General features: G+C 42.3%; 4 protein-coding genes across 10 annotated transcripts; 1 reads left to right on the top strand and 3 right to left on the bottom strand.

Moving 5' to 3' along the window:
• Positions 1-4,720: 4,720 nt before the first annotated feature.
• Positions 4,721-7,446, bottom strand: LOC120289989. Of its 2 annotated transcripts, none has more exons than XM_039305423.1 (2): positions 6,703-7,446; positions 4,721-4,738 (listed from the first exon to the last, which is right to left on the bottom strand). In XM_039305423.1, exon 1 carries the CDS (start codon positions 7,368-7,370, stop codon positions 6,705-6,707), a length of 666 nt encoding a protein of 221 aa, XP_039161357.1. In that variant the 5' UTR covers positions 7,371-7,446; the 3' UTR covers positions 4,721-4,738; positions 6,703-6,704. The 2 variants fall into 2 exon arrangements, with proteins under 2 accessions (XP_039161357.1, XP_039161356.1); XM_039305422.1 differs by lacking the exon at positions 4,721-4,738 and adding an exon at positions 5,297-6,396 and having other exon boundaries at positions 6,703-7,445.
• An 829-nt stretch (positions 7,447-8,275) lies between these two features.
• LOC104426142 (SUMO-activating enzyme subunit 1A) lies at positions 8,276-11,852 on the bottom strand. The gene is made up of 11 exons (XM_039305421.1): positions 11,696-11,852; positions 11,455-11,551; positions 11,195-11,246; positions 10,856-11,051; positions 10,662-10,741; positions 10,423-10,539; positions 9,843-9,893; positions 9,502-9,568; positions 9,035-9,138; positions 8,819-8,923; positions 8,276-8,719 (listed from the first exon to the last, which is right to left on the bottom strand). Exons 2-11 carry the CDS (start codon positions 11,535-11,537, stop codon positions 8,603-8,605), a joined length of 972 nt encoding a protein of 323 aa, XP_039161355.1. The 5' UTR covers positions 11,538-11,551; positions 11,696-11,852; the 3' UTR covers positions 8,276-8,602.
• Positions 11,853-15,271: 3,419 nt separating this feature from the next.
• Positions 15,272-18,416, top strand: LOC104426143 (squamosa promoter-binding-like protein 13A). 6 transcript variants are annotated; one of them, XM_010039093.3, is made up of 4 exons: positions 15,272-15,460; positions 16,173-16,726; positions 16,924-17,057; positions 17,709-18,416. In XM_010039093.3, exons 2-4 carry the CDS (start codon positions 16,317-16,319, stop codon positions 18,254-18,256), a joined length of 1,092 nt encoding a protein of 363 aa, XP_010037395.1. In that variant the 5' UTR covers positions 15,272-15,460; positions 16,173-16,316; the 3' UTR covers positions 18,257-18,416. The 6 variants fall into 6 exon arrangements, with proteins under 6 accessions (XP_010037395.1, XP_010037397.1, XP_039161654.1 ...); XM_010039095.3 differs by having other exon boundaries at positions 16,197-16,726; XM_039305720.1 differs by lacking the exon at positions 15,272-15,460 and adding an exon at positions 15,471-15,987 and having other exon boundaries at positions 16,197-16,726.
• Positions 18,417-21,092: 2,676 nt separating this feature from the next.
• Positions 21,093-24,181, bottom strand: LOC104426144 (gamma carbonic anhydrase-like 2, mitochondrial). The gene is made up of 2 exons (XM_010039097.3): positions 23,726-24,181; positions 21,093-21,772 (listed from the first exon to the last, which is right to left on the bottom strand). The coding sequence occupies exons 1-2, from the start codon at positions 24,111-24,113 to the stop codon at positions 21,396-21,398; spliced, it is 765 nt and encodes a 254-aa protein (XP_010037399.2). The 5' UTR covers positions 24,114-24,181; the 3' UTR covers positions 21,093-21,395.
• Positions 24,182-27,493: the final 3,312 nt, after the last annotated feature.

Here is a 27,493-nt window from a genome sequence, read left to right on the forward strand (position 1 = left end):
CCCCACACTTTTAGAAAATTGTAGGATGGCAACTTTCCATTCCATAACTCGTATGGAGTTTTACCGTCTTTTTGTGGGGTATTTTATTAAGAATATAATTTGCGTTAAAACCGCTTCCCCCACAAGTTCGAGGTAAACCTGAACTCAAAAGAATGGCGTTAGCCATCTCCTTTAGTGTTCTGTTCAATCGTTCAGCAACTCTATTTTGTTGTAGAGTATAAGGTGCAGTCGTTTGGAGAATTATTCCATGACTAGCACAAAACTCTTTCAAATTGATTGAACTGTATTCTCCTCCTCTATCAGACCTAAGCACTTTGATTCGTTTATCAAGTTGATTTTCAACTTCAGTTTTATACTTGACAAACATGCTCATAGTCTCATCTTTGCTAGATAGTAAATAAACATAGCAAAATCTAGTACAATCATCCACAAATGTGATGAAGTACTTTTTCCACCTCTACTTTCTACAAACTTTAAATCACATAGATCACTATGGATTAATTGTAGAGGTTCACTTGTTCTTTCAATGGATTTGAAAGGTTTCTTGGCAAACTTGGCCTCAACACAAGTCTCACACTTGTAACGGGCATCCAACTCAAATCTTGGAATTAACCCCAAGTTTGCTATTCTCTTCATTGTACCATAGTTTACATGTCCTAATCTACCATGCCATAGATAAGGAGACACAATAAAGTGTAAGGCGAAGACTTTTCTTTATTAATAGCCTTTGGGTACACATACTTTGAGTTTACATCAATGACAGCCACATTGGCCTTAAACAGGTCATTACATAAGTACCCTTTCCCCACATACATCCCTCCTTTTGAAAGTACAAACTTGTCGATTCAAATACAACTTTGAAACCCTTCTTGACAAGTATAGGGCCAGAAATTAGATTTTTCCGAATATCCGGTACATGCAAAGACATTCACAGGCGACCTCCTTGCCGAGATGTAAACTTCAGGATCACCTTTCCTCTTCCGGCATGATCTTTACCGATGCGAGTTAGCCATATAAAGCTTCTCATCTTCTTCACTTTCTCATAAGATGAGAACATGTGTTTATCTGCATAGATGTGATTTGTGGCACCGTGTCTAGCCACCAGCCATTAGTGTTCGACACGAGAGATGCTTCGAGACATTACCACAGAGCAGTCTCTCAATATTGTCATGCTCTGTCAAATTCGATTCTGGGTTGCACCTTCGTTCTTGCCTTTTTTCGGGCGCTTCTTGCAATCCTTAGCACGATGGCCGTGCTTGTTGCATATAAAACACGTCCCTTGGAATTTCGAACTGCTCCTTTTGCTTGCCTTTTCCTTGAAAAGACATCTTCCTTTTTCTATCTTGCTTGGATTTGGAAGATTCACAACGTTGGCCTTTGGCTCGAAGAAGGATTCGCACTCCTTCTATTGTCTTCCTCAATCCTGAGGCGCAAAATGAGATCTTCAAGGCTCATCTCCTTCCGTTTGTGCTTCAAATAATTTTTGAAGTCCGATCAGCCCGGAGGTAGTTTCTCAATCATGGCTGCCACTTGGAATGATTCACTAAGTATCATTCCCTCAGCCGAGATGTCACTCGATTAATTGCAATTCTTGAACCCGACTCATGTGATTTAAAATCCACCATCTTGTAGTCCAAGAATTTGGCAACCACAAATTTCTTGGTGCCAAAGCATCCTCGGTTTTGTATTTTTTTCTCTAAGGACTCCCATAATTGTTTAGCAGATTCAATATTACAATAAACATTATAAAGAGAATTCACTAAATAGTTAAGGATATAATTTCGGCATAAGAAGTCCCCATGCTTCCAAGCCTCCAACGCACCGAGCGTCGTGACATCTTGCTCATTTGGACTAATTATCGGGCACACCTCCGATAAATATTTCGTCGATTGAGCATGGTCAAATAGAAGTACATCTTCTACGCCATTGTTTAAAGCCCACTCCGATAAATTTCTCCGGTTTCTCATTAGCTGAATCGGAGGCGTTGCCATCACTTGTAGGCAAGGTTCGTTAAACCACCCCTCCGAAAATGCAGCCAAAAGCCATTTGGCCTATGTTCAAAACGATCCAGGTATACCAGTCATATGACTTGTACCCCGCACCACCAAAATGGTGTTGGCCCAAGGGCCCGTAGCATTGGCTGCTACAAATTCAGACCTTGAGGGTTGAACATCTTCCATAGCATCGGTCGAATCGACCATAGGAACGTCTCCGAAACATTCGGGACATTGAAGGGCACTTGGTTGTTTCCAGCCATCTCAATAATCCGACAAGAACAACAAACAAAGTGAGTGAATAATTGCCTTAAGATTGTTGGAATATAATCCAAAAATAAAACACAAACTGTTTATTGCAATCGGAACATGAAATTGGAGGTGAGGTACGGATAGCCGAATCTCCTTAAGGCAATTAGTTCCGCCAATGGTGCTCCGCAGATTCACGAACTATGCCTCCCAAGATACAACACCTCGAACCTGTTTGGATTAGCACTATGCAAAACGGTAACTCGCCGAACCGTTCAATTGAACCAACACACTCAGAAAATTCAGAAGAGTAGAAAAGTATATCGAGCATTTTTGAAATCGAGTCGAAAAACCAAAAAACCATTATGAAGCTCTTATGCTCCCATCTATTTATAGATATTTTTAGTTCATATACAAAAGAGATACATGAATTAAATAGACGCATGTATCCACGAAATTCATGAATAAAGAGATACATGAATTCAAGAGATTCACGAATCCAGAGATACGTGAATTCAAGAGATTCGTGAACTCAATAAATACATAAACTAAAGATACATGGATCTAGAAAATTCATGAATTCAATAGATACATGAACAGAAAAGTTTAAGAAATTCATGAATCCAAAAGAGATACGTGAATAGAAAAGACGTATCTTAATTTATTGGCATTCGTTGATCCATTAACCATAATTACAACAATGAAGGCGCCGGTTTACATTATAAGCGGGTCGTGCAATCAATGCATTCGTCACGGGCCAGCAATTCTTTAGCCAAGGAATAGCCCGTGTAGCACATGGTGAATTGAAAAACTAGGTCAGCCTTCATTTTATAATTGTTCCAGAGAACAATATAGTAAATAGTATTATCATATTAAATCATATCACACCCAACTTAACTCCAACATCCAATTCTTCAAGCAAAACACATAGAACATTCTAAGCACAACAACTAGTTTCAGCCTATCATGATCTCATTAAAAGAGTGGTATTAGCTCCTGACTAGTTTGTATAGGGGAGACTAACCTCGCTTTTAGAGGTATGTAGAAATAAAATATTTTTATTCTAGAACTCCTAGCACAAACGCCCTAACATTACTTTCATGAACCAATTATATTATCCTAGTTACATTATTCACTCTTCTCTCCAATAACACCAAGCTCCACTCAGAAGGATACGAGAATACGGGAAAATCACGGTTCGTGACATTCTTTCCCATTCATTTCCACAACGCCCTCATTGCAAACTGTTCTATTGCTTCCTTGTGTTTCTCAACCATCAACATCCACTCCCTAGGACTTACATGAATTGCACCGCTCGCCCAATAGAAAAGGCCACTCCACTCCACTAATAGCTTCCCGATCAAAGCTATTCATGAATCTCCCGGTCACTTATACTTCCCGACAAGTGTGGCATAAACGACCAACTACATTTCCTTAACAACACTTCCTTATGACTACTAAGCTTATCCTAATCTTAGCAAACTAATGAAGGGTTCTCCCCTTATTGTAAATGGGATAACAAACCACTTCTTGAGTTCACTAATTGATCTAGGAATGTCATCCATATTCAGTGAGCATTTTGGTTCCTTCCTATGACCCCGTTGCCATAGTAAAAGTTAATTGAGAGCCCCACATTGTCCAAGCCCTCTTGGCCCCAACAATCGCTCTCTTGCTCTCATAAGACTAGATAGATCACATGTTTTCCTCAAATTACTCACCTATCAAAGGGATCCCGCTCTAATACCATCTTTCACCGCCTAGCAGTTCTTTGGCTACATAACAACTCGTGCGGCACTTGATGAGTCAAGAACACCAAGCCAAGCTTCACTCTACAATTGTTCCAAAGAACAATATAGTGAATAACGTTCTAGTATTGAATCATACTACACCCAAGTTAACTCAAATATCTAGTCCCTTAAACAGGACACGCAAAACATTTTGGGTACAACAATGGTTTCAACATGCCGTGACCTCATCGGGAGAGTGATATTAGCTCCTGATCAATTTGTGCATGAGAGGCCAATCTTGCCTTCAAAACTTTGTAAAGATATAATCATTCTATCTTAAAAAATTTAGCACAAACACCATGATGCCACTCCCACGAACTAGCTATATCATCCCTCTACATCACTCACTCTTGTCCCCAACGATACCAAGTTCCATTCACAAAGGTACAAGAGCATGGAAGAATCACGGTTCATGATACATCCGTAACTTTCTCCTATAATAGGACTTAAACTACATGTTATCCCAACGGATTAAGACGAACAAGACATTGTTAGCTACATTATATATGCAACTTTCATGTTAGAATAATTTGATAATTAAACCACGCTGTTGTCAAATGGCATGAACTTTTGGAATGGTCGGAAGTGATTTCACAGGACCTATAATTTTAGAGGTTCAAACCACTGAAGGAGGACCTATTCACCTTTCACTTTGCTGCTTTTAATACTTCTCCCCATGTAAATGCGGGCAAGACAGATAACGCGAATCTGAAATAGACAAACGCGACATTTATAAACTAAAGAATGATTCCCATCACATAAGAAAGGAAGAGTGAGAAAGGAGAACATTCAGGATCAAAGATTCAAACACGAGACAGTTAGTTGCGAATATGAAATTACCGTCGTATCTTTCATTTCTTGTCATTTTTCTCTCTGTCAATATCATCCTATGAGGACAGTCACCAAACATATCACGAGGAAGCAAAATCTCCACTCTTCAGAGGAAATGAGAAGGAGGCACTTTTGAGAATGAAAGCTACCGCGAATCTCAGGATCACAAATTTAGACCCCACGCGTGGCTCGACGGAAACATGCAATGGTCCAGGTGGGGGGTTGATGAAATTAGGGTTTGCACAAGAAGAAAAACATAATGTCGACCATTATGTTCTTTCCTTTTTTCTATTTGCAGAAGCCAGTGCAGAAAGATTAGGTTCCTTATCAAAGATGGCCACGACATAATGGTAAAAACGTTTTTCCCCTTTTTTCTTGATCTTCTACAGAAGACAGTGCAGAAATATTAGGTTCTCATCAAAGATGGCCTCGACATGATGGTAAAAAAGTTAAATCCATGTTATAATGATGACAAATATTCACTCATGAACGACCCATCCGCAAGTCCATCTGGACCAACTTATATTCCAGAGGATACACGCACCCAACGTGTCGATGCCTTCTCTTGTCGTACCCGTGATTAAAAAGAATCCTAGACCCAAAAGACGAACTTTCTCATGCCTTGCAACGCCAGATTAGGGCAACAAGCCCCATCGGACCGTACAAATAATGGAACCTTAAAGCAGCTCAAACGTCACATTATGCACCAGTAAAGCACAACACACGACGGTAAACGTCGGTTTGATTGATTGGCCATGCACGCCATGATTTCCTCCGTTCAAGAGCCTGGACCCCACCCCTCCCAGTAACATCATTGTGGCTTCACGGTGACACATCGTGGTACCCCACGAGAAGACCTAAAAACACGGGGTGCGAGAGTGATGCAGAAAGAAAGAACCCCGCTCGCAGCTGATACGATACAATGCGATCCAAAGCATGCACGCACCATCAAAGTCGCAACATGAAAAGAAAGGCCCGGACGGGAATATAAACACCCGTTATTAGTCCTCGCCCGCCTATCAGTGAAAAGCTACTTACAAGATAAATGAAGATGGAGAATAGTGCGAGGAATAGGGGACACACCCGTTATTTTAACAGTTTTTAAGTGCGTGATCAGGGAATATTAACAGAAGCAGAGCAGATGCGGCTGATTATATGCGTTTACGTACGTTTTATGTTTTGGAATGAACCTTAATCTCCGCAAAGTTTAATCCAAATCCGAGGATGCTGTCGGGTCATGTGCAGCTGGGGAGTACGTTCCCCATCGTCCTTTCTCGTGATCCTTTTCGAAGGCCCCCGAGTTGAATATGGGTCTTGCTCACCCGAGCACTATACGGGCTGGGCTTCTTGATGGGCTTTTTGTAGCAGCTTTCCAGATGCAGATGGCCCCAATTCCAATTGGGTGCTTGAAGTCGAAGTTGAAGATGGTCCATTCCATTTCATCTAGTAACATTGATTTCGAATTGAAGGCTTTTGCCGAATTGGGCCGTCAATTGAGCAGCGTACGGCCGTTTTCATGAACTTCCCTCCTCGTCCTGAATTGAAGGTGGAATGTGCTTCCATTGTGAATCGAATTGACTCCATCATATAGTACCACATGCGCATCTAACATTATTTTTATAAATCTGATCTACCGAGTGATCTGACGAACTGTGATTGGATAGTTAAATAAGCGGGAGCAGACGAGAAACATGAGAAGCGAATCAAGGGTGACCACAAACCCAGAATAGAAGCAACCCAGCAAGTATGGCAGTGACTATGATTTCATCAGCATGCAATGCACAAAAGGAACTATAGCATAAACAGCAAAAGCTGGAAACTTATGGAAAGGAGATGCTAACTGTCAAGTAGGGACGAGATTCATATAGCCGTCGCCTCCATGGCCAGTTGCACAGCTTCTCATGGCGACCACGGCAACCACGAGCAGTACCGAAACCATCCCGATCCATCTCCCGCCCGCCATCAACCCCCTTACCATCTTTCTCTTCTTCTCTATTTCCCCTGTGCCTAGAGAAGAAGACGATGACGATGATGACAAGCAGCGACCACCATCCTCCGCTGCCACCACTTCCTCACTTGTCTTGATCTGATCACAGCAGTCATCTTCATCGTCGTCGTCGTCGTCGTTGTCACCATCAGTTACACCACTTAACCCACTGCATGTCTCCGCTTCTCCATCTCCCGAGTCCGGCATGTCGAACAATCTCCTTCCCTTCAACCTGCCACTCTCGATGGCGGCTCGTCTCTCTCTCACCGTCTCTTCCGCAGCTGAGTCGTAGCGCCTTGCCATTCCCTTCCAGGGCGGTGGTAACCTACAAAATCCGTGCTGAAGTGAGGCCATGAGGACTCGTGGAGAGTTGCTCCTCAGGAGCCGAATGACTTGGACCGGGGTTTTATTGGCATTGCGGAGGTCGTATGGTTTATAGGATTCCGCTCTTGATTCAAACTTCTGGAACTTGAGGTACAGTTGGGTGTCGGCACTTTCCTTTTGGTTCTGCACTCGAAGCATGCATGGTTTTGTGGGGTCTGTCTCTCTGCTTTATTAGTTGTTCCGGATGATGATGAGTTGTGACGGTGAAGAAAAGGGGATCTTTTTTCGAACGTGGGATGTGGAGGAACGGGGTTATAGGAGCGGCATAAAACTAACTGATCCATGCTCGGCTTTTGAAAACCCTCGTGCACAATCTGAAGGACTTGTCGACTACATAACTGACTTCAGTTCATCTTCTGAATCATCCACGCTGAGATCGCCCCTTGACATTTGAGACGATAAATTACGATCTTGTAAATCTAAACTAAAACCGAAAGCTTGAGAATCTCAATCTGCGCGCAGGCGATTATTCTAGGCGACGGCCAGCTCGATCGAGCTATCATCTGGTCAACTTAAGTCTTTGAACGTTTCAACTCTTCCATATTTTCTTGAGACGACATGTTTTCCCTTACTCTTAAACTAAATTTTTGGCTAACGCGAGGCACTGGACGTTTAAACTTACCGACAGCATAAAGTCGAAAGGAAACTTTCATGATTATTCTTCTCCCGTAAAATTCCATTTTTTCCCTTTTCAATTGTCCTGCTAAGGATATTAAAGTGACTCCCCCCCGTTTTGCTTTATTAAAGTTTCAAACTTTGGTGGAAAAATTGGCTGCTGGCCCGGCATCCCCCACCAACAAATTTCCAGAATCATGATCTAGACCCACAGCGCGGGTAACACGGTCATCGTCATTCAGCTCCTCCCGCACGATGAGGCTTTAGGCAACCCTACCGACAGACTTCTTCAAATGATGTCCATCCTTTTGAGAATTCACCCACAGCCTTACGTTCCAAATAACTGCTTTTGCCTTCGTCTACAGAAATTCCAGCATGGCCCCCCACAGTCACATTGATGCATCAATAACGATTGCCACATTCCGCACTGCTTCTCAAGTTTCCAGTTATCTCGAATAGTAAAAGACCAAGACAACGCCCTGGGTTTACTAATCGAATTCAAACATATGGCGGGTTCCTTACATCAGAGATGAAGATGATGCTTTGTCACTACCTTCATCAGCAATCCAAGGTTAGTTGACCAAAAATAGGCTAACAACATTGTCAAATAGCCCTCACAGCAGTCATTGCAGTTCCAAATTCCCTAGGTGGAATGGCAGTTACAGTTGATAATAGCCCTCAGATTCCAACTCTACTCCTAGCACTAATAAAGAAAGGAGAAAAAAGTAACCAGAGAGCCTTTCATGTAGGCTGGGTCAGCTTGCAGCATCTGGATTTGATATGTCTTCTATTATCCCTTTGCCATCAAAAGCATCAAAGAAGAAAAAGTTCTTAAGAGGATCTCCCTTCCCAGATATCGCTTTTATCACCTCCTAAATGGTTGCATTGGCAGAATATGTTGAAAGGGCATAAGGAAATCACTCACACATTAAGATAGCAACAGAATGCAAAAAATTTAACAGGAATAGCACCTGTCCAAGAATTCCCCCAATGACTGCACAAACTGGTGGAAATTCTCTCGTACCAACCACCAATCTTTCTAGTAGATAATCCGGAATTTGAGATTCATTGAATGACTGCATGGTCACAAAGTAACGAGGAGAACCACACAAAATTATCATATCAAACATATGAGAGAGAACCCTGCGAAAAAATCATATGGCACATGCAGCTTCCATATAACCCACCTCTTCCTCGCAAAGTTCCTGTCTCTTCTTCATAACACCAGGAAAATCAAGAATCGAAGTTTCGCCAGGCTTACGCCCTTCTGCCTCTTCAAACTTTTCGATGACTGCAAAAGTAGGGAAAGAAGACAGAGTTGGCAGTATTAAATAACAATTGACTTACAGTATTCATTCTTCATTTAAATGATAAAAGGAAATATCAGGTAACCAGCACAGAGAGGTTGCACATTAGCTAATTTCTAAACTGAATAAATGCACAGGAATCGCTGACTACAGGAACTTATATGACAACACACACAAGGGTATTAGTACTCAACGAAAGAGAAATGTAAAAACATCTGCCAATTGATAAGAACGACAACTAGGCTCAGTAAACAAAAGAAACCATTTTACACATCTGGCCAATAACAAAATACATTAGTTCCCAAGGAAAAATCAGATTAAATGCAATTTGGATAACCTCGATGTACCTCTCATGGCAAAATAGAGCCTCGCCATTCTCCTGGGTAGCCTTTTCCAAGGTGTTGTAATTGCTTCCTGTGTGATAAAGGGGGAAAAAACAGCTCAACGTTTGCATACATTTCTCAAAGCTTGTTTATAACTTCAAAATCACACCCAGTGATAGCACAGTTCAATATGTAACAGATCATCCACGATTAGTAGTCTGAAAAGGCTTTCACAAGCATTTCTTGTTCAATCATTGTTTATTTCTTTTCCTTTTAACTACTATAGGCATCATTACCATAACATTTTCTAAATAAATAGAGTGAGACAAGCATCAATTCATCTGATTAGGATGATTCAGTCATACCTCAAAACTAGGATACTTTAGTTCGAATTCAACAGCTTCATCAACTTTTTTCTGCCATCCAGGAGAAGAAAACAAAGTGACGATATCAATATTTCTGATGATCAATATTATTGAATATAGCAAAGCAACTCATATCTGCAAAGTTTAGTGCAAAAATCTCATTGTTTGATAAGTGTGTCTCAGGCATGCCACTGAAGCAATTCACGTACAAGGCTAGCAATAACAAGAAGACGATTAACACAGGCAATACTTCATGCTGCTAAGACCAAATTCCACAAAGTTACAAGGTCATAAGTGCACCTGTTCCACCCTATCATGCATAATAACCAACCCTGTATAATCTCCAAACAAATTAGAAAATGTACTGCTTGACATCTTACCAAACAAATATCGATGTTCATTGCCTACCCTGCCACTAGCTGATATTGCAAATTCACTAAATAAGGCCAACTGCATTTAACCATTTAAAACTGTACCATGTGGACTCAAATGAAAATTTGTAAGGCTTTTGGTGAATTGCACAGCCATTCCATATACTTTGCTAATGTATAGCATGATCAATATAGGGGTGAGTTGCAACCTTTGTGTATTTGTAATTTTGGAGATCGACAAAAATTTCTCCGCATGAGTCTCTGCAATCTACAGTGTAAAATGCCACGCGCCTCAACAATCTCCGACATTTCTCGTTAATCAGTTTCTGCAATATACAAAATACAAGAGGCTTTTAAACAAGAACAACAATTGCCTATTGATACTTGATGAACCGAGCTTTCAAATTCTTTCAAGAGGATTCAAGTTTGAATGGGCAGAGCTTCTTACCTTAGTAGCCAGTGAGCATGAACTAATGACAACCACGTCAAATTTAGAGAAGAAATCTTCACCAAAGCTCGATATATCACCTAGTGATGTATCCAAATAGAGAAACCACAGAGCACCATTCAGCTATTCAGAACTCAGCACAGCGTGAATACAGGAAAAGGAAGCCTACAAGCAACTGTCTAGTAAGAGTCAACCTTTTTCAACCGATACACGGACCATAGAATTAAACTCTAAGAGAGAATCACAACAGAGCTCGGCAAGAGTCCTGCCCTTAGACACGCTCTCATCAGGAGGAATCAGAAAATTGGCAGACAATGCCGCTTCAGTGACTACCCCATCATCCACCAGGGTCACACTCCCAACTCCTGCTAGCACAATGTTCTTGCAAAACTGCTCCCCAAAAAACCATAGACAATTAACACAAAGTAACACACCTGGAAAAAGATGGCCTCGACAAAGATACAAGTTTCGACAGGACACGGCGAACAACAAACAACAGCTGCTTAATTGAATAGAAAATGCAAGGATTTTACCTCGGCAACAGTTCCCGTCATTCCACAGACAAGAACATTGGCTTTGCTCAACCTGAAAATAGGACAACAACCTCGATCACCTCTAGTATTACACATCTTAACAGAGATATCAACACTGAACCAAAAAAGACGGCAACTTTCTTCACCGTCATCGACCTCAAAAAAGCCCCGCGAGCAGAACCATAGAAACGGCAACGGAAATTAAACAATTCGAGATCTCACGAGCAGTTAAAAAAGGGGGGCAAAAAAGAGAAGAGAACCTCCTCTGGGCATCAACGCCCCAAACCCTAATTTGACGATCGTAGAGTTCGGTTTCCTGCTGCGTCAACTCCTCCCCGTCCATCCCCTGGCTGCAACCTGGACAAATTTGCGGCAAAAACGCCATTCCTAAGTTCGAAGTTCGAATGTGCGCATACAACAACCTCAGCATTTCACGCGACCAGAAAAAAGAAGAAGAGGAACAGCAGCGTTTCCGCCGGAAATGAAACCCTAGAAGCTCACACTGATGCTGCACGGAATCCCAATTTCCCAACGCGACGCGAAGCGAATCGAAGGATCTCCGAGTCTCCACTTGGCTCCGAGCTCACGGTTTTGCAGTTCTCCTCCCTTTTCGAAGATTCTCCTTCTCTCCTGCTCGGAGCGAATACCGGAACCCGCCATTGTCATTGACCAGAGAAAGTTCCGTTTTTGGGCCTGGGCCTTCTTGTCCTGTTGGGCTTTCCGAGTAACGACGGCCCAAATTGCCCCGAAAGAAGGCGAGCCTTGCGTATATTTTTACCATGGAAAAAGAGGGGATCGATCTTGAATTTGCACCGCGAACCGTCCACCAGAGAAGGACCATGTTTTAAACGGTGACGTTGAATCGAAGGGCATCCTCTCTGACCAGCGGCGGCGGCGGCGCTTCCCGCGGCGGCCGCGGTTTGGCATCGTCCAAAAAAAAAAAAAAAATGTTACGTTTTTCCCGAGAAATGAAAGGCGCTGAGGTGAAATCTAAGTGGGATTAATTTCGGTAAAGAGGGGGGTTAATGCGTTATTAAGACAGGAATAATCACGTCCGGTTGCGGAAGGAGGAGAATCGGTTCTTGAGGAAAGCTTCCCGGAGAAAAGAATAAATCCCCGCTTCGGCCGTGCGGTGGAATGAGACCCCTCGTTTTTTGCTTTCCTTTTCCGATCATTGGCTCTGGTGGGAAGGGGGCACGCTCGATTGATTTTTCTTGGGAGTGCGCCGAGAGTCATTCCGCACGTGGTGGAAAAAAAGAAAAAAAGAAGAGATGCCGTGTTGCCTTGCCCGCCATCCTTTTGGAGTTTTGGACCGTCACACGAGCTCCCATGACGTGGAAAATCCACGGCCTTTACTAGCTCCCTGCATAACTTTGTTCGATTTCCCCCTCTCTTTTTGTTGATTTCGCCAGTGAAAGTGACTTTTATTTCGCAAAGAAGGAATCATTTTGAAAAATCCACTTAAAATCAAATTGTTCATGTCACTTAAAAATATAAAGATTTTATGTTTGCACAATGAAAAGAATTTTATTGAAAAAAGTATTTTTTGAATTATTTAATTTTTACGAAACAAACAAAATCTAAATGAATAGAAGGATTCATGTGCATGGTTCGGATGCTCGATTTCTTACATTTTCACGTGCAAACCAATTCCTTATTTAGGCCCACGACTCCAGCCCTAACCCACTGAGTTTGGCCTAACTTTTCCACATAAAAGCCGGCACGAGAAAGGGGAGGAGATTCTCCTAATCAAGTCCTAATTTTCCGCGACCCAAAACCCACGTCGGTTTTCCGAGAAATGAAAATTAACGTTTGGAGGCAAGAAATCCCGAATGATTGGTCTGATCGTGGGAAAAGGAATCGCTCAAAGCTTTAAAAAGGCAGAAATTTTGGAGGAGTGGGGGGGAAAATGACCGAGAGACAGGAAACCGGGCGTTGAATAGTTTGCCGACAGCTTCATATGTGGGAATTTCCTGAGAAGTTTTACGAGGGGGACACGTGGCGTCGAACAAGAGCAATCAAAGTCAGGGAAAGAGAGCATCGAAGTCATATAATGCTGGGGACCTACTGACAGGCTCAACAACAATCTTCATTGCCCACCCCCCCCCCCTCCCCTAGTTTTGGTGGTTGGGCTTTGCATTAACTTTGTTTCTATCATCAACCCTCCAAAAATCCTCACTTCTCTCACAAAATAATCCCTAATCACAACTTAATGTGACATGAATTCCACTTATGTGGGACCTAAGTGTATGCGGTGCTGCCACGCGGCATCATAGTCCCGAAGATTGTGCTAGATTTATAAATGCTCGACTTGATCAAGTTGGACCGAGCTAAATAATTGATTTGTAGAGATATGCAGTGGAATCAGTTGATTTGATTTTTCCAACGTTGCAATCACGCAAGAGGAGGGTCTATGCTCCTGATTATTTAGTAATTTCTTTAGCTCTCGCCCGGTAGTAAGAGACAATTATCGTGATACGTTCCCCTACTTGTAAAATAATGACGACCTCCTTTTTTCCCTAAGATTTTAATTCTTTTTTCCAAACACATTGCAAGCGAAGTTTTAAAAAGGGGTATCATGCTCGCTCCCCATATGCTATTATCGTATTACACAAATTAATCGTGCCTTGTGAACTGCATTGAGGAGAACACGTAGCGAATGTGATAAGAAATCGATTAGAGCAACATAATCTTTACATCCTTTTAATCGACTCTATCGGTTACATTAGTAAGAACATCCCGTTTATATGAATCACTCCTCTAAAGGTACAGGCTAAGTAGTCACCAAACATGGGCTACCATTAAGTCGGCGAGATTAATTTTATTGTCTCTAGTTATAATTTATGTTGATTAATTTAATTACCATGCTTTGATGAACAGAGAAGACTGCGGCATGGTAGGATGGGCCTGGGGTGTCTTGTCTTCATTAAAAATGCAAGCGTGCTTAAACTCAGAAACGCACTTTTTGATGATCCGGTTAGATTACTCTGGAAGCATACTTATAATAGAAAGAGAAAAAATTAATAGATTAAAGCGAGGTATGCCAGGAAAATGAGAATGTCTGGTTTTGCATTAAGCAACCGTAGGCCTTGGGGGACCACCAACCAACCAGCCTACTCACCCTTAGGTGCTGAATCAACGGGTGGAAAGGTTAAGCAAGAGCAAAGACGTTCTTTCCTTTGGCCAACCATGGAACTACCTCCAAAGCGACTGATGTTTATATAAACTGTGGTGAATTATTTCGCTTAGGGCACAACTTGATACAGAGTGGATCAAATTACCAACATCGTATTGTCAAGATTGATTGCACCGTACATCTACTTTCCCGCCGGCATATTCTTAATTTGTGAAAAACAATCATTCTATGCAGCTAAATCGGGAAGGAATTGGCGATTCTCATGATAAAATATATCGTTTGGGAATGAATGTGAAATTAAGGCACTCGCGGCAATCCAAACACATAAAAGCGCTTCTTTTTTATGTCACGGTACGATTCGAGCATCTTTACCTAGGACCAAACTAGTGAGGAAAAAGTAGAAAAATGGACCATCAGGTAAAGGGTTACAAGTAAGGTTAAAACCAAAAATTAGAGTGCCCAGTCCCTCGACACGATGTTCAGTGGATCCTTGCATTTTAGATTTTGCCGGTCCCGTTACGGATTTCATCAAAATCCAAACTCGTGATGGATCGGACTCACACGGATGAGTAGGGAGCGGATGAAAGGGATTGAAGCAAAGGAACACCGAAAGGAAGACATGCCATAAAATGTGAAACACAACGCCACAGCCACTCGCTTTGTCACAACCCATCGTCCATCATCCGCTGCACGCCTTTTGTTTCCCCTCTTTCCCTTTCCCTCCTTTTCTCTTTTGGCTCCTTGCCATCTCTTTCCTCTCTCACTGTTGGCGTCTCTTTAAGAGAGCGTTGGGAGAGGGTACAAAACAGTGGGGTTTTGTCCCCTTCCTCTCGGCTTTCATTAGCCCACCAGGCAAAAGAGCCACATTTCCAAGCACCAAAAAACCCTACATATGGAATGCAAGATAATAATATAATAACAACTGAAGTGGACTGGGGAGAGCCAAATCAAGCCCCCTGCCCCCTGACCCCCTGCCCCCCCTTTTTGGCTCCTCCAACTTCTCCTTCAATGATTTCTCTCCACATCACTGAAGACAACTCACTCCCATCATCCCCCCTTTCTCTTTCTGCGCAACCAAGAGCAACCCTTCAAGTGGAGGGCTGGGATGGCTTTCTGTTAGCAGCAAACAGGTGGGTGGGTGTGACTCTTCCTTAAAAAGCTCCTGTTTTCCCCCCCTGTTTTCTTTTTTTCACCTTTTTCCACTCTTGGGTTTTCTTGGGTTGGGTTTTTTTTACTTTCTTTTCCGGGTTGATTCTTTATTGTGCTGGTCTTTGTGGAATCTATGCCTGGAATGGATGGTTAGAGAGAAGGGCTCGGTCTCTTTCTTTTCTAATCCTGGACTGGACTTCCTGTGCGCAACTGCTCTACTCTTTTGCACTCCTCGCTCTTGGAGTTGATGGACATTTTAGTCAAGGTTGTTTTGTTAAATTTACTCGCTTTCTTCTTCCTGGAAAGTCTTTTTCTTTTTCTTTTTTAAATGTGTTCGTTGATCTCTGCCTAGTACGTTCTCCTCTGATCTTCCGATTGTCCCGGGAAACGTTTCCGCAGCATTATTGTACCGTACTTGTAGACCTGTAGTTATTGCCAACGGTTCTTGTGATGTCCTTTTTTCTTTTACGCTTTCCATGAACTTAGACATCACAAAGAGCTACTGGAGGTAATGATTACTCCTCGAGCTGCCCATTGTGCAACTCTTTCCTTAATGTCTCCTTTCTAGCTCACGAAAGATTTTTCCTTTCCCCAGCAGCCGACTGGAAATTTTTCTGCTTTATGTTCGTCAGCAATTTAGAAAGACGAAAATCTCGAGTGCTTGATTTGGCTAGATGATACTGTTTTGTTTAGTTTTCTGCTCCCTGTTTGATGCAGCTGAGGACAAAAAAAGAATTCAATCTTGCAAAAGGAGAGAAGCTCGGTCGTCCTGGGTGAGGAAAGGTCTCTGAGTCGCTTTGCCTACAATCTCATTTAATTGAAGTGGTGGAAGGCTTAATGGATTGGAATCTGAAAGCTCCTTGGGATTTGACTGAATTTGGCCAAGAAACCCTGCCAGGCAGCCATGGAGCTGATGGGCCGAATAGCTATGGGATTCCTAGTGCAAAAGGAGAATTTTCGGTTGATTTGAAGCTGGGTCAAATGAGTAACACAGTGAACGAACCGGTAAATATGTGGAAGGACTCTGGTGTCTCAAAGATGGCATCGTCTCCATCGGGGTCGTCGAAGAGGGCTCGATCGGCGAGCAGTGGGGGTCAGGCAGTACATTGCCTTGTTGACGGTTGCAATGCGGACCTTAGTAACTGTAGAGAGTACCATAGGCGCCACAAGGTCTGCGAAGTTCACTCCAAGACTCCCGAGGTGACGATTAATGGTAGAAAACAAAGGTTTTGTCAGCAATGCAGCAGGTATTGACCATGCTTTTTGATTGTCTCAAATCGTTACCAATGCTTCAACGTATTCTTCAAACCCAATGTTTTGCTTCGTCATTGTTAATAATACTCACGGTCTGAAGTGGATTGTTTAAATGGAAACTGCTCCTAACAACAGGAATGGGAGTCGACAATGGCTAATATTATGTTTTAAACAATATCTGGTCTTGTAGGTTCCATTCACTGGAGGAATTTGATGAGGGCAAAAGGAGTTGCAGGAAGCGCCTTGATGGACATAACAGAAGGCGAAGAAAACCTCAGCCGGATCCACTAAGTCGGTCAGCAGACATCTTTTCCAGTTTTCGAGGTGAAGATCCGCTTGTAGTAATTTTTCTTAGCTCCAATGTACCATGTGTAATGCCAGCACGTGGCAGGCTCTAGGACAATTTCATAAATACTCGGTTCTGATTAGAGCTGGCATAAGATCCATACATGCAGAAATTGCATCTGCAAGGGGATTTATTTTCTGGAGTGGAATGACCACCTCTTTCTACTTTATTGTTTACCTGTATGTTTCCCCCTATTAGTCCTGCCCACAGGAGATATCCCGTCAGAAGAACTTGGGAATGCTCTGTGTTCGATCACGTTAAGAATAGTGGTTCTGAGGGAGCTCAATTTGGGTAGGAATGAGCTTAGTTATTAGAACCAGTGACTAATTGAGTATTCCTGATGTCTTCTTCCATCTGTTATATGATGGCTGGTTGAATACTCATACATTCCAACAGAAATAACTAAATTCTAGATCTTCAATTCTTGGCAATTTTAGCCTCTTGCTTAGATGGTCTGGCTTCTCTATTACAAATTTCCATCTGCCAATGATAGCTTACCATGAGCAGACAGATTGGTCCTATTGATCACTTTATAAGTGCAGGAGAAGTCTGTAAATGACTCCTCATACTAGCATGACTATTTGTGTCGGTTATTATGCTTCTTTGACTCTTCATTCAATCTTTTTCAGGTCCCCAATTAGTACCGCTATCTAACTCACAGGTATATCCCACTACTGCTGTTGGCAACCCAACATGGGCCGGAGTTGTCAATCCTGAACAGGAGGCTGCTCTATATGCCCGCCACCAACACCTATATGGGTCATCCTCTAGCATATATGGGGGAGGCAAACAAATTAAATTCTTGCAAGGGAATAATCCCGTGTTGAGCAGCCAAATGTCTGCCGAATCTTCTGTATGTCAGCAGCTCCCTAGGACAATTGTTTCGTCTGATAGTGGTGGGCTTGGCCGCAATATGTTCTATGACCGGCTAGTCAGCGAATCGGACTGTGCTCTCTCTCTTCTGTCATCACCACAGATGCAGACTTCAGGAACTAATTTCAGCCATCTGGCGCACCAAAACTCCCACCGCGGTAATCACAGCTCAGAGCCCTTGGACTCTGTTCGCATTTCCAGTGGCAGCGGAAGGAATACCAATTCCCAGGGATTGTTCCACTTAGGATCTGAAGGACGGCAAAGGAATGAAGCCTCTCAAGTAATTCCCTTTCACTGGGACTAGTAAGCTATAAGCTCACTCCCGAATTTCCTGATGCATAATTACTGCATATTCATTCTCATGTAGAGATTATCGTGGTATTCTTTCTCGTATGTAAACTGTGTTTTGGTGAACTGTTCTAATTCAGAGTATTAACTACATCGCCCTCCCGTTTTGATTCGGTGATTGCGCTCTTTCTCCATCAAGGACGATACATGTTATACTTGGGCAAAGTCAAAAGGACTCCCATTTGGAGTCTTGTTTGTTTACCCAGTTAACTCCACATCTCAAATGCTTTATCACTTGGATATGATTTAACTGATACTAAAGAAAGATAAGTACGGCATTATGGGCTTTTCATCCTAAGCAGCGACTCATTAGTTAAAATGAGAGGAAACAACAAACTCTAAATGTTGTTATACCTCTATATTGCAATAACACAATGATTCCTCCTACATTTAGTCGGTCCAGTGCATTCAGGTTAGCCCTTTGACCTTCAATCCATATGTGTTCGTTATCCTCGTTTTCCTGTAGAATCTTCTAAGCATTCAATCTTCATGATCACATAATTGACCTCCCATCGTTACTTGTAGTTTTGGCTTTTCTGGGAAGAGAGTTGAGATGGGTTCCCACTGCTAACTCTTATAATGTCAGAATCTGCTATGTAAAGGAAAAGATAGAAAGAATCGCTCATCTAGTTGCTTCCCTGAATCCATTTGTATCGTTATCTCGTAGCTCTGTGAGCTGAAATCTGCCTTCCTCCGATAATGTTTTTAGCTATGCACGACTTCCAGATGCTGTACTTAGATTAAGCATGGTACTAGGGGATTTAGCATTCACCCTGTTCAAGCGATCATTGATTGTTGACCCACCTAAAGTCAATGTTGCCAATCTCACAACCGGCGATATCTAAAACTACATGGCTACGGTTTCATAAGACCAGATGGCTTCATGATTGAGCAAACTGTTCTACTGTAATTTACACGGGCAGTTCCGCATTATGAACACTGCAGTAGAAACAAACTCAATAACGGGAACCAGAGAAATCACTAGGAATCATCCTCAGCCTTAACAAAATGAAAGACGAAAAGAAAAAAACAAGCATGCTCGACCAAGGTACGCATGACAAGCGAGATGGCGGATGATTTCAGGAAAGAAGCAAAATAAGTGAAGATATTGGCACGGCTCAATCAGATTAAAGGACCCATTTCGACACTTGGGAGATTTGATATGATTGAGCCATTCCAACATCGTCACGAACCTCGACTTACCTGCACCACCAGGATCAGATTGATGCACCAAACATGGGGCTCACCGCGAGCCTCTTCGACAATCTCTGATGGCCGCAGTTTTATCGATGAAGTTGAGGTGTATAGATATAATACATATGTCTACAACAGAAAGCGAGGACGGTTTATATAAGAGAGAAGGCCCCCACCCTTTCCTTCCTCCTCCGGCCTGCACGAAATGTGAATGGTTGGGATGTCAAAATCGTTGCTTGATTCATTGGGAGGACCTCAGCAAAGAAAAGGAGGATTAAAATAATTTCCATAATTAGCTCCTGGGAAACTCCTCTCAGTGGTCGATAAGGTGGGGCAACAAGCTCGCACAAAAAAAAAAGGTTCCTTCACCAAATCTTCACTATCATTCTTGCGCCCACGAAATTATTTTGACGAATTAATCCCTCCCCGGCCACTCAAGGTCCGATCTTTTCCCCCAACGCATTTCACGTGGTGGGAGGAGAACCATCAGCTCATCATAGATGTAAGCGGTTATTGAATCGCGCGGACTGACCAGTTCGATTTGTCTCTCTCACGTAATAAATCACGAGGCGCGGCCTGCCTCCATTGGACATTCTCTTTTACATTGTCGACCGGACAATCACTTTGGGAGCTCAGGTATATTTGGAGCCTACTTAAATCAAATTACTAAATCCACTCGTAAGCTTGAGATGATGGTTTGATCTAGCTATCACGCCTCTTTTTTTCTCTCTCTTTTTTCTGACGAGGACCGGCTATTATTAAGTTCGCAACGTCCCCCGCCGATAATCACTAAAGGTTGGATCGCATTTCAGGAGCGTGCCAAGGAGAGTTGTTGGAAAGTGAAGGAGATCGATCACGTCAACAAAAAGAAATCGAAAGTTTGCAAGTAACCCCATAAAACAAAATTCTGCCGGTACCGAAATTTCGATTCGCAAATTTAGATGCCCGAAGACTTTCCACAAGAAGACGGGATTTAATTATTTATTTCCACCCTGGCGGTCGCTTTCGCCCACCTTGGCAGGAAAAGGGAGTCAGCTCATAGGACCCTGTCCAACCAAAAGGAAATAGGACGATGGAGATTTGCTCCCAAATTGGCGTGAGAAAAAGATGCACCTCGGGTCTTGCCAATTTGCCCCCAAAAGATCTGCTAAACTCCTGTAATCTTTCCATCATTGTATCTTCTTATTTAGTTTCCTTCCTCTCTCTGCCGTAGCCACTCACAAGTCAAGACTCGAATCACGACGAGTTCTGGGAGATGTAGGAGACAGCATACGTTCGTAGTGGAATCCGAATGGCTCTCGCTTACGGAAAAGGCAGTTCCGATTGGGTACAACCACTGGGGAGCACGTACCGACCAGGTAATTGCGGAAGGCCCTCCACGAAATACCAATACATCTAATCTAATCTTAATCTAATCTAATCTAATCTAATGGGTTAGCTGAAACTTGATTGGCCGCCACAATCCAATGCAATAATAGAGTTAGCTTTAGCATCAGGAATCTTCACCAACCAACCTTCCATAGTCCGAACGAGTATGTTCTGAGCTGTGACCTTTCAGGAGCAGTCACGGATGATAATTTATAACAGAGAGATTCGTAAGGACGAAGTCTGCTTTGTAAGGTGCAGAAGAACCATTCAATACTAGATTTCAACTGAGAAATGCAAAAATTCTTGGTCTACATACCAGGAAGAAAATGGTGAACCCATACAAACTTGAAGTCCCGAAAAACACATGCAGTCTCTCATCAAGTGACCGAGTATGCAAACAATCTTGTGAAGCAGTGACAAGCCAATAAAAATCTGCATGGAGCTCGAAAGGCAAGCTTTACGTGTCTTAGAGCAGCTTATTTCCTTGTATGGGATGCCCAACATAAAACTCGAGTCAAAGTTAACGGTGGCTATTATATGGAAATCCCCAAGGATTTCTTGAACTTCTCAACCTCCAAATACACAGTTGAATAAGGGAGAAACTCTGAGAAGTGGCTCTTACTCAGATCGTTTATTGCAACGGCAAGTTTAGGGATTTCTAATGTCTCTTCATGAGTGAGTGTCCGGACAAACCTTGCAGGATTTCCAGCCCAAAGTTCACCAGTTGGAATTCTCCTTCCTGGGGGGACCACCGACCCAGCTTCAAGAATTGAGTGGGTCTCCACCAAGGAACCTTCCATAAGAATGGAGTGCTGACCAATAATGCACTCAGGCTCAATCGTGCACGACCGCAAGAGGCTGTATGCACCAATGGTCACGAACCTCTCAATAGTTGTCTCTGCTGGCAAACCTGGCAGAAATGAGAGAAGTTGCTGGTTACATAAATTGATAGCACAAAACACAAACAAGGAAAAGAATTCTGCAGTCCTTCAGAATTGTTACTAAGTCTTAATATAGTAGACAACTGCTGGTAGGTGCATAGTAGAGCCAAAACTACATTTTGTTGGCATACATTGACAACAATCTTTTCTACAAGATTCTTATCCTTCACCGAAACATCATATCTTAATTACCTTCCATCTCTTATTCATTCTATGAACAGAAACATTAAAAACTGAGCTCATCTCAGCAACAAGCTCTAACCTTTTTTTCTAATTGAAACAAGCTCTAACTTAAATGCTTGACTAATAAGAAAGTCTAAAGCATGCACACGAAGAATAAGAATGGGAACAGAAAAAGGATGGTGTGCAAATCAAGAATCAAGACTCATAAAAGTACTGCTCAGTATAAATATGTTCGGAACTTATCAGTCCACATACCTTAGAGTCTACTGCAAGGAAAACGAGAAAATTGATTAGATTAACAACTCGAACAAATAGACAAAACATAACTCTCCACTACGGAGACTTTTCCATTTGGGGAAGAAATAAAACTGAAGCGTTTGAAACCGCAAGCCTGCTAAATTTATTTACAAGAATTTTGACCTTATAATATATCTTTTAAAAAGATATATGAATGTGAATGGAAAGACACACAGACAGATAGGCAGGAATTTTTTCTTTTAACAGGAATAAAAAATGTAATGGCGTTTGGAGGCGGGTTTGTGAAGAGAAGAACAATGAGAGGAGAGGAAAGTGAAGCTTTCAGAGGATCCTGAAAAGGCTCCAATTTCCAGCAACATCATTGATTAAGCACAAAACCCGTACTATGATGCCATCAATTTTTTATGTGTAGGGCTTGGAGTTGCGGGCACCCTGTAGAAAACCCACAGGTGTTTCAGAGCCACTGATTTCACTCTGCTCTGCCCCGATTAACTTACACCAAACCCTCAGCTTCCATTTCTTTTAGCTTCTTTTTTCTTTTCTCGGAAAAAGAAAAATTGATTGGAATGCAAGAACGTGATGGACCTCATCTCTCTCCCTCTTCAAAATATCCACCACATAATATATCAAATGCAATAACAATTTTCCGCGGGGAAATGATCCCAATGATCACCAAATTGTTATATTAATACCCAGTTCATTGTTTGAACCTCAAAGTTCACACTACACAATAGTTGTCTCAGTATAGTTACAATCTGTTAAAGAACAATTCAGCAAAAATAAAAATCAAAGGGATAAATAGAAGAAAGAAGAAACAATGACATGGTTTCATGCAGCATTTCCTTTCAGCATCTAAACAATGCAATTAATGACGCTGCACAGTCCAGATCAAATGCTATGATAAACCAAAAAGATCATTGAAGGCCAACAAATTCAGACAGTGCAGAAATTAACAAATTAAGATTAGTGACCCATTGACCCCCATATTCGAGCACATCAATTACAATTCCCTAAAAGATCAACTGGCAAAGTTGCCCGACAGTAATACGAGCTTTTGCTATCGATCAAACTAACTTCAGCATAATTTGAGAAGTTACATGCCCACCTTATCAAAGAAACAGACATTCACACCTCGTGAGCTCTAAATCACAAGTTAATCAACTTGCGACAATTGCCTCCCCAGTAATATCATCAATCCTCTATAAGTAGAAAAAATTCAGCTGCGGATACTAACAAACTCCACGGCCCCTTAGCATCCTCGCGACAAGCAATTTCCCTCTTCAATAGCTAATGACTTCCTAAAGCACTTCTTAAAGAACATTTCTCCACACACATTCTTCCTGGCGAAATCAAGCAAGTGGAGCAATAAAGAAAATAACTTGCTGGAAAATTACGGAGAGATAACACCGATTCCAGAACCCTAACGCCCAAAAATCACAATCAATGCTCTTCACAAGTCTTCAAAAGAGAAATACCCTAACCTGTTGGAGAAGACCAGGCGGCGTGAACGACGCATCTCTCCTGGACATTGGCGCAGAACCCGACGGTGATCTTGTTGAGGTCGCCCCGGAGGACCGACCCGCTCCAGACGGACGCCCCGTCGCCGACCGTGACCTGACCGGCGAGGACGACGTTCGGGGCCACGTAGGCGTCGACGGCGACCTTGGGGAGCCACTGCCCCAGCGGGATGATCTTCCTCTGGCCTCGGTAGTCCCATTTCACCCGATCCGGCGACGGCGCGATCGTCTTCGCCGCCGCCGCCGCCGTCGCCGCCTCGGCGGAGAAGGCGCGGCGGCAGAGGGCGCGGTGGCCGTGGTTGGAGACCGCGGTGGCTAGGGCTCGTCTGGAAATGCGGGCTAAGGTGGCCATTCCGATCGGAGGAGAGAGAGAGAGAGAGAGAGAAGCGAGGCTCGGCTGCGGATGCAGAGCGAGAGCCGGCGAGCGAGAGAGAGAGAAGGAAATGGATTTGGGCTTTTAGATATATTGGGCTTAGTGTTGTATTGTGGGCTCTTGTTGGGCCCACGATGGTGGATCCAAAGAAAACGGAATATCGTCGTGTGGTTCACAATGGTAGATCCTCCCGCCAGTGGCCGCCGCCCCATCGCCGGTGAGGCGTCGGCCATGGCTGGCGAGATCGCTGGCGAGCTGGGTGAGGGCGACCCTCACCTAGATCTAGAAAACTAGCAATGGGACGGCATTGGCAATGACCAATGGTCACAGGCAAAGGGCTTGGATTTCACTTAATTGTCTATGGCTTCATTGCATGTGCCCGGGATAAAAGTTTTGTATAAATCCATTGTCATGCTATTAATGTTAAGTATTTTGAATTAATTTATTTTCTTTCTAAGAGGTAAAATAGAATAACCCAATTGAAGCGTAATGATCATATGTCTGTAATACATCGTATGTCCTATAATAGGTCCCGTTCTTCTACTTAATCATTTCATTTTACCAATTTAATGTTAGCTAAATTAGTCAACATTTATATGTTTCGATTCCACAACAAGTTGTTATTTGTAACTGGTTTTGGTGATTGATCAATTGGTCGCAGTTTTTTTTCATGAAATGGGTTGAATTGGTATTAGTTTGGATGCGGCAAATTAATTCTATTTGATCGAATGTATTAATATTGTGTGTCAAAATTAGGATTCGTATCAAAACGATCTCATTTTAGTGTTTTAATTAGCCTTAACGCCACTTGGGAAAGATAAAATATCAAAAAATTGCATTAGCATTTTTCATCAATGAAGTTAACAAAAAGTCCTCACCAACCATTGGCGAGGGTTGCCTCGCCCAAGTCCTCGTTGGCTGAGGGTGATGTGACCGTTGCCTGGATTTGGCAAGGGTCGGCCTTACCTGTGGTCAAAGAGAGCCGCCTAGGCAAGGCTGGCCATTGCTCTTGGCTTTCCAAGGTGGCCTCAGCCCACCATCTTCGAGTACTACTAGTGGCTGGCCATCGCTTGAGATTGGCCATCAGCGAAAAGGACAAAAAGAAAATGAAAATGAAAAAAAAAAAACAATGAAGGGTGAAAATGTCATTGACTAGCTGATGAGATTGAGCCATTCTTTAAGATTGATATAGCAACATGCTTTTATTTAAAACAACTTCCACTTCGGACCTTTGTTTTGTTTGAAAATTTTCCTTGTTTAAATTTTAAATTTTTTCCCTTTTTTTTCTCTTCACTTTGTCTCTTCACCTGTAGACCAAGTGCATTCATTTTTTTTTCCTCATTATGCATTATAATACCCAATCTCCATCAACGATCAATTCTTCAAGTATTAAGCCATGAACAGCCTATGCTCCACTACCACCGGCCGCGGTGGCTCCGCTGGATAAGGCCCTGCTGATCCTCAGTCCAGAGGTGAAGGGTTCAAAACCCAGGGGAGGCGCTAGGTGTATTAAGTGTGACTCAGGGGTGGTGGGTCCTCTTGCTTAAGTGTCACATGTGGTCAGGCCAACGACTTCAAGCCGATGATCACCATTCGCGATCAGTGGAGAGCACAAAAAACAAAGCACAAAGGAAACATCTATTCAGAAATTTGCTCAGCAACTAAAGATAATTTCACCTAATAGGTAACAGAACGACTTCTAACACACAACGCATGAATACATAATTAGATTGAACAATGACATGAACAATGACATTTATACATGCATTTGGTATAGGAGTGTATCGCGATCTTATAAGAGGTGAACTGCTAATGAAAAGTTAATAGCTAAGCATGCATTTAGCACGAACTCTCTCAAACCTTACAACTTTAGGGCTTTAATTTAATTAATTAAACATGCAATCTAATTCATTCAGGAGTTGTCACTAATTTATTATGGATTGATAAGTAGACTTAATAAAATGTGGAAGAACATTTGATTTTTGGACATCATAGATACGAGGGCTTGGTTACTTTAATGCTCTTTTGGTATATTTTCGCTTCATTCCAAAAATATATTTGGTAAGTAAGCTTGACCAATATTAATCCTAAACCACTAACAGATGTAAGATCACAATGCAGGTGTGCAAACAAGAATTTAACACTCAATAATTAAAGCTTATAAATAAATCGCTAGAACGGATTTGAAGAACCTTGATCCATTAAGCAAATTAAAAGCTCTGTCATGTCCAGTACATCAAGTATTCTGCAAAATGCATTTTTTGAAAAGGGTAAGAAAAGTGGACAAATTAGCCCCTAAAAAATAAAATTATATATATAAATCAAAGTTGGTAACCCCATAGTAGATGGTATTTAACGGAGAGAAGGTTGGTGAGACACAAATTTAGGTTGATAATCTCTAAAAAAAAAGCTAGTAAAATGTAAGACTGCTAAGTAAAAATTAATACTCAATTGGAACAATTGGAAATTAAAAGATTAAATAACGTTGAAAGCAACTATGTGAGTTGACAACCTAAAATCAGTTGATAATTTAATCTAACAAGAATTGGTCAATTGCTCTAATTTAGGCAGGTGATGACATTGTAAGTTTTAAAAATAAAAGTAGGTCGGTTGGCATAAAAATAGTCGAGATGCAATCATGAATAAACAAATTGGTATCTCAGCAAAGTGTTATTGTTGGCTTGAAAATAGTCAAGATGCAAATCATGAAAAAACAAATTGGTATCTCAGAAAAGTGTTATTAAGTTATGAACAAGTTTTTTTTTTTTATAATGAAAACCCTCATAGTATTAAGAGGAAAAGGCCTTACATCCGCGGCTAGAGCATCCGCGCATAATAAGTTCAAGAGAGCGGGGGGGAGGAATTAAGGGCCCAATTACAAATCAAAGAGGAGGGGTGATGGGCCTTGCAAGCCCAGTCAGCGACAGAATTCGCCTCTCTTCGGCAAAACCCTAGCGTGAGATTGGGAAATAGGGTTAGGAGAAAAGCTGCTTCGGCGAAAAGAGAACGATCCGTCCATGGTGGCTGAGAGTGGCTGTTCAGAGTTTCGACCAGCGTAAGGTTATCTGATTCAACGGCGATAGTTGCTGATTGGAGCCCTTGGTGCAGAAGATGCCGAAGCGATAATGATAGGGCTTGAATCTCGACCTGAAGAGCAGAGATAGCGGCTACCCCTTCAGAAAACCCATCGGTAAGCCGTCCTTGATAATCCCTGCATATACAAGCTATCGATCCTTTGTTGCTGCCTTGGTGAAATGATCCGTCTATATTGACTTTCAACACCCCAAGATTTGGAGGACGCCATAGATGGGATCGATTTATGACGAAACTGTTCCAGTGCAGGTTTGAGGCTGAAGATG

Source organism: Eucalyptus grandis, chromosome 11 (assembly GCF_016545825.1).
Source record: "Eucalyptus grandis isolate ANBG69807.140 chromosome 11, ASM1654582v1, whole genome shotgun sequence".
In the NCBI taxonomy this organism is placed as follows: domain Eukaryota; kingdom Viridiplantae; phylum Streptophyta; class Magnoliopsida; order Myrtales; family Myrtaceae; genus Eucalyptus; species Eucalyptus grandis.

Bases quoted from the DNA above. Each gene is read 5' to 3' on its own strand.
- LOC120289989 (XM_039305423.1), bottom strand. From the start codon at position 7,370: ATGCTTCGAGTGCAGAACCAAAAGGAAAGTGCCGACACCCAACTGTAC.
- LOC104426142 (XM_039305421.1), bottom strand. From the start codon at position 11,537: ATGGACGGGGAGGAGTTGACGCAGCAGGAAACCGAACTCTACGATCGT. The intron at 11,052-11,194 runs GTAAAATCCTTG...TTTGGGGAGCAG, and splicing joins TGACGGGAACTGTTGCCGAG to TTTTGCAAGAACATTGTGCT. The intron at 8,720-8,818 runs GTGCTATTCCTG...GCAACCATTTAG, and splicing joins TTGGGGGAATTCTTGGACAG to GAGGTGATAAAAGCGATATC.
- LOC104426143 (XM_010039093.3), top strand. From the start codon at position 16,317: ATGGATTGGAATCTGAAAGCTCCTTGGGATTTGACTGAATTTGGCCAA. The intron at 16,727-16,923 runs GTATTGACCATG...CTGGTCTTGTAG, and splicing joins TTTTGTCAGCAATGCAGCAG to GTTCCATTCACTGGAGGAAT. The intron at 17,058-17,708 runs GTGAAGATCCGC...AATCTTTTTCAG, and splicing joins CATCTTTTCCAGTTTTCGAG to GTCCCCAATTAGTACCGCTA.
- LOC104426144 (XM_010039097.3), bottom strand. From the start codon at position 24,113: ATGGCCACCTTAGCCCGCATTTCCAGACGAGCCCTAGCCACCGCGGTC. The intron at 21,773-23,725 runs GTTAGGGTATTT...CATTTCTGCCAG, and splicing joins CGCCTGGTCTTCTCCAACAG to GTTTGCCAGCAGAGACAACT.